The sequence below is a fragment of the Myxine glutinosa genome, chromosome 10 (genome assembly GCF_964187855.1).
Source record: "Myxine glutinosa chromosome 10, kmMyxGlut1.1, whole genome shotgun sequence".
NCBI classification, from domain to species: domain Eukaryota; kingdom Metazoa; phylum Chordata; class Myxini; order Myxiniformes; family Myxinidae; genus Myxine; species Myxine glutinosa.
The window spans coordinates 12,213,414-12,219,770 of record NC_136270.1 but is presented as its reverse complement, the minus strand read 5'-3'; the positions used below and the strand labels follow the sequence as shown (position 1 = coordinate 12,219,770).

Below are 6,357 nucleotides of genomic sequence, written 5' to 3'. Positions count from 1 at the left end.
TTGGAAAGCAGCAACATTAACTGTACACAAAAAAGATGCTGAAACAGATCCTTGCAACTACAGACCAACCAGCCTGCTCCCAATAATCAGCAAGGTCATGGAATCAATCATCACTTCTGACATCAAATCCTTCCTCTTCTCCAATGGCTTGATCTCGGATCATCAATTTGGATTCAGACCAGGTCATTCTACTCTGGACATGCTGCTTCTGCTGTCTCAACAATGGATGGAGGTCCTCAATGCCAAACAGGAAATCAGAGCTGTCTCCCTTGACATATCACGTGCCTTAAATGCGGTCTGGCACCCCGCCTTGCTCACCAAACTCTCCTCTTATGGTATCCATGAAAATCTCCACTCATGGCCTGCGGACTTCCTCTCTGGTCGCAGTCAATGTGTGGCCCTGAATGGAATTCTCTCATCTCCCCTTCCTGTTCAGGCTGGAGTTCCTCAAGGCAGTGTTCTGGGCCCTGTGCTTTTTCTGGTCTTCATCAATGATCTCTCCGACTCTCTGGAAAATCCTCTCTATCTCTTTGCTGATGACTCCACTCTCTGCCGCTCCATATCTCAAACCTCAGATCGGCAGGCTGCAGCCTCTTCACTCTCTGCAGACTTGGCCAAAATCACAAACTGGTCAAACATGTGGAACATGTCCTTCAATCCTGACAAATCTCACACTCTCACTTTGTCTCTCCGAAAAGACCGTCTGGGCAACCCTCCCATCTACTTTCTGAACAATCCTCTTGAAGAAGTTCTGTCACTCAAGCTTTTGGGTGTCACTATCTGCCATGATCTTTCCTGGAAAAACCACATTTCCAGGCTGGCCTCCAAAGCGAGTCGCTGACTGGGCATCCTACGTCGTGCGAAGGCCTTTCTGGGCACTTCTGAGCTCCTCACCACATACAAAACTTTCATCCACAACTCAATTGAATACTGCTCTCCCCTCTGGGCTGGTGCACCTGCCTCACACCTTGCTCGGCTTCACGCGGTGGAAACCAAAGTATTCAGAATCATTGGAATCTTCCGCGATCAAGCTGATTCCGAGGGCCTTTCTCTCTCTCTCTCTCTCTCTCTCTCTCTCTCTCTCTCTCTCTCTCTCTCTCTCTCTCTCTCTCACCGCAGGCAGGTAGGTGGTCTTTCTTTCTTCTACAGACTCCTCCCTGGCCTTGCTCCTCCTGCTCTGTCTGTGCTCTGTCCCCCAAAATATCCTGCAGGATGCACAAGATCTGCCAGCAACGCTCTTCTGGTGAAACTGTTAAAATCAAGACTCTCTGCTCACCTTCACTCTTTCATTCCTCTTTTCTCCCGCCTCTGGAACAAACTCCCACACTCTTTTCGATCCCTCTCCCCCTCCAGGTGTTTAAAACAGCTGTTCACTACCATCTCTTGTCTTCCCCCATCCAAAATCTTGATCTTTTCTACCCCCGTTAAAACACCCCAAATCCGCCTCTTTTAATCCCTAACTTCTTTCCTGAAATTTCTCGTAATGTTCCTTTGCTTTATACCGTGTTCCCCTCCCTCCTCCCCGAGCCCTCCCCCTCCCTCCTCCCCCAGCCCTCCCCCTCCCTCCTCCCCCAGCCCTCCCCCTTCCACAGATCTGCTGATGTCCTTGTTCTTGACTGTTGTTGTGCTTGTGTGCTTCGCTCTCCCTCCCCCTCTTGTCTCCCACTCCCTTTCCCTTCATTGTATGTTTTATGTGTCTGTGCATGTTTTCATGTTCAATGTGTTAGCTCATACACGAGCCTCGATTCTGTATCCTAAAAAAACCTGTGGTTGGCCATGTTCATTCCTTTTTAAAGGGTGAGCATCGAGCAAGGAAGCAGCACATACCATTTTCTTTGGTACGACTCAGCGGCATGGTTTGAGCCACCGACCTCCAAGACTCAGAGACCTCCCAGACTTATCAGGCTAATACTCACATCAATGCAATCATCACCATAGGCGACTGCCATTCCCTGATGAATGTTGATAGGAGGCACGTTCTCTGCTGTTCGATACTTAACGGCATGCTGCTTTAACCGCAGTGACAATATTGTGCTGCTCTCTGCCATCTTGACTTACGTAGCACTGAGACAACAAGTGTCAGAATTGCAAAACTTTGCATCCAGTGGTGGGAAGACTAATGTGCAGGTTGGGTTACACTTTCTTTCATTCGAATGTCTTTTCCTGTTTTGGAGAAAACAAATAAGAGGCATTACTTTTCAACATGTCATTGTATCTTCATTCAAACATAATTTAAATGTTGAAGGAATATTTAGGAAAACCTTTGGTCTCTTGACAACAACAATTTTAGTGTGGAAAAAATATATATACATATATATATATATATATATTTTTTTTTTTCAAATATATTTACTCAGCTAGGAATAAATAGTTTATTTTTCGAGACAAAGTGCAGAACATAGTCCTTGGTCAGTAGTCTGTTTAAATGGCAATCGGATATGGAAAGCTCTTTCAATGCTGCAACATCTTAACTATTTACACAAATAAAACTACCATAGCATGTAGAAAGATACTTTTGTACAAGAAAAACATGTGCGCACTGTACATTTTCAGGAATGTGAAAATAAAACAGCAAACTGGATCCAATGCAACGTTTCAGACAGCAATACTTGGCTACGTAGACTCTCTATTTCACAAAGCACCTTATCCAGGTGAATAATCGATTAGGAGCCTGTGGCAGTCATGCCAGAAATGAGGAAAGGTAAATAATGACATTGGCTTAAGTGCATCATTCACAGCATCAAGAAAAAGAAAGAGGTAAATAATTCCAATTAGCAATGGTCCCTAGAAGGAATACATATCTCAACTGATAGGATAGACGTTGGTTTAAAAACCACCTGTACATCAAAACATGACATTTCCCAAAAATTAAAATATCAAGTCGAACGATTTCAGTGGAGGATGAGGTTTTTCTGCATGCAAGAAAAAAACCCACATTCAAGAAAAGCTGCTCTGACGATCTGTGAGGTCATGCCCCATAAGTTGTGTGCGCTTTTCCTCAACCCTTTAGCCCTTCCCCTCTCTTTTCACATTATAAACATGTTCTAGACAATCAGCTTTGAATTTCTGGAAGTAACTACCTGGGAATAGCCAATACTGTGCACAAGCTGACACAAATGACCCCTCTCCCCCCATTGGAGTCTGTCAACACTCCTTTACTCTCAGGTAAAGGTAAAACATATACAGTCCACTAACGTTATAAAAGGATTCTGAGTTGACACCACTTGAAACTGTCTGGCAAAGTTTTTTTTTTTAAACAAACAAATTAAATTGACCAATCATTTTACGCCGACTCGAGCAATTGTAATCCCTCGACCAATTGGATAACCATCAATGCTTACACATTGGTACTTCCATCAGCATTGGCGTGGGAGTTGGCGGGCAAGACTATTTGGACATCACAGGTATCGCGGCTGTTACTTTCATTCTGTTCTGTATTAGATGGCCTGTCCGAAGGTGCAATGTCACTTTCTCTCTCCAGCATCTCTAGCTCATCATTGCATTCTACTGCTGAGGTAGGCCACTCCGACAGGAAAATTTTGGGGGAGGACAACTTATCATCGAACTCTGACGTTCTGTCCACTAGCAAAGGAGTGCTAGCATTGGCATGCAGGTTTGGCTGCGATGAAAACAACAGAGGTTCTGTTTCCCCATCTTGAACCACCTGGGAATGTGCAGACTCAAAAACTATGCGAGGAGCTGATGACTTGCTCCTTTTGTCAGTTGCGGAATGTCTGGCTAAGGGAAAACCTCGCTGGGCAAAGTCACGCTGTGTGGAGAACTTGTTTCTGTTCACCGGCATGGAGCGACTTGTGCTGGAGGCGCCGGAGGAGAAACCGTCATCGGGCTCAACAACCCGCAAAACCTCTTCACCACCTTTTTCTTCAATTCCTGCACAAAGTGTGAAGATGTTTTGGGAAAAAAAAAACAGAAAAAACTTCACACCAACCTCACATAATGGGATGCATTGTAATGGGATAGAACAGTCCACATCCTTGCACCTAATACAGCAGATGTATTATCCTCACTGTTCAAAATAGTTGGTCTTACGGACGACAGGTGAACTACTATATCACATCAGATCCTGCACAACACCGATACCTTGAACACTCAATGCACTTTGCAAGACGAGCTTAACAATCATTTCCCAATCTCCTGTCCCAAGCAGCTGATAATTCAAGCGTCGTTGGGATTGAAAAACGAGAATTGGTCAACTGATTCAACGAATTGTGGATCTATTCATCTGGGTCATTTGATCATGATTCCATTCCCCCCTATTATATATAGTGTTTGACACAACGGAACAAAAGGAACACCAGAGAGAGGGTGGAAACACCAACAGTAGGGTTGAAGAACACAATATTGGGGATGAAGGACAAAAAGGTTAGTGGGAATAAAAGCATCAATTGAAATGCGAGAAGACATGAGATTATGGTAAGCTGCAACCTTGGAGCAGTGGAGGAAGAAACACGATTCGATATACTAATGGAGGTGATACCAGAAGTGGAAAAAGAGGCACAAATAAATGCAGGAGAGAAATAAATATGCCTGGACATTGAGAGATTGACAAATAATGGATTGCTCGATTTGTTCTGATAGATCTGGAGAGTGGCAGAGGGCTCAAAAGACACGACAGTGACCAATAGAGCAAGACATACACCGAGGTGATACAGTAAGACCTGACCCTTGTTGAACCCATTGGGAGAGCTCACCCTCCTTCCGCCAGCGATGGCGCCGGATGGACGCACTTGTTACAGCCCCACGGGAAACACGTCCATATGTGGGAGTCACGTCAACAGGTATTGATGTTTGGTCCTTAACTTCGTCCTTGTTCCTTGTGACCAAATTCTGCATTGCCCTGCCAACCTTCAGAAAATTGGGATGCGGCAATTTAGCAAAAGGTAAATATTACACAGATGGAAGATGAATATTGGAAATTGAGGTGTGACATTAGCGTTGTCGGTTTGCAACATTTGCGATTTACTCTTGTCTGAATTCAACCCATCCCACTCCTCCCTCCAGGTGTTTAAAACAGCTGTTCACCACCATCTCTTATCTTCCCCCATCCAAAACCTTGATCTTTTCTACCCCCGTTAATTCACCCCAGATCCACTTTTCTGAAATACGGACTTCTTTCCTGGAAGTCCTAGCTGTGTCCATGTGTTTTTTACCTCTCCCCCCTCTCACCCCCCTTCCCATGCCTCCTCCCCCCAAGCCCTCTCCCTCCCACAGATCTCCCGATGTCCCTGCTCTCAAATGTTGTACTTGTGTGCTTCCCCCTCTCTCCCCATATTGTCTCCCGCTCCCTTTATTTTGTCTTATATGTCCGTCTCTTTTTTGTCATTAATGTTAGCTCTTACACAAGCCTCAATCTTGTATCCAAAAAAAAGAAAAGAAGCAGTGCCAAGCCGATATGCAGCTTGGAACAGTACACATTTGTCATGGCGAGGTTTTGTCAGGGCAAGAGTTGTGAATGGAAATTAAATACAATACTCACCATTACTGGTTCAGGGTAGAGCTCCATTTGTGCACGGTACACCACATCATCGAGGGCCTCTTGGCCAAAGTCTCTTTCACCATTGTGACTGTAAGGGTCGTAAGAAAGAAAATTTGCCAGCTACATGATTATAAAAACTCAAAATTATTTTTTGCAGCACATTTAGCATTGGGATTTTGGCTCCCACTTGAGAATCAATGGACATCTGTGCTTATAGAAAACAAAACATGGCTTTTCCCCACACAGTTTCTAGGTTAAGGGCCACCTGCATTTTACCCAATTAAAGTAACTAGAAAAGTACTCGGAATAAGTGGGTAGGGCCCCCCCTCCACCACCCCCTCACCCTCCTCACTCCTCCTCCCCCAACCCCTCACCCCCCCCAGGAAGAAAATGCCAAAATGGGCAGATTTTTTTTCCAAGGTGCCCTCATTAATCCCTGAAAATTTCAGCTTCCTCGGTCAAATGCTCTCAGAGGAGTACATGATGAATACAACATGCTTTCCCTCCATTATATATAGACTAGGGCATGCCCGTACTATATATAAGCTAGGACGTGCCCGTACGTGGGTGCCCGTTCCTTGCCAAAAAAAAAAAAAAAAAAAAATTTGTGTAGGGGTGTGTGTGTGTAAACATCCTAGGGCGTGCCCGTACGTGGGTGCAAAAAAACATGCGTGCAAACAACAACAACAAAAAAAAACTTTGAAACCACGTGGCAGTAACGACCACAGAACCCCCCCCCCCCCTCTATTTACATGAATGGTTTGGTCCATTCGCAACGACCACAGAACCCCCCCCTCTATTTACATGCAATGGTTTGGTCCATTCGCAACGCCAAAGCGAACGGCGAACGGCTAAATCGC

General features: G+C 44.9%; 1 protein-coding gene across 2 annotated transcripts in view; it reads right to left on the bottom strand.

The window, feature by feature from the left end:
- Positions 1-2,358: 2,358 nt before the first annotated feature.
- Positions 2,359-6,357, bottom strand: part of LOC137434238 (hyccin) — a 42,126-nt gene continuing 38,127 nt past the window's right edge. For both annotated transcript variants that reach the window (XM_068127055.2, XM_078785329.1), the window contains exons 9-11: positions 5,498-5,585; positions 4,713-4,866; positions 2,359-3,891 (exon numbers count right to left, since the gene is read on the bottom strand). In XM_068127055.2, the coding sequence (XP_067983156.1) occupies positions 3,338-3,891; positions 4,713-4,866; positions 5,498-5,585 (796 nt within the window). In that variant the 3' untranslated portion in view covers positions 2,359-3,337. The remainder of the gene's footprint in view (positions 3,892-4,712; positions 4,867-5,497; positions 5,586-6,357) is intronic.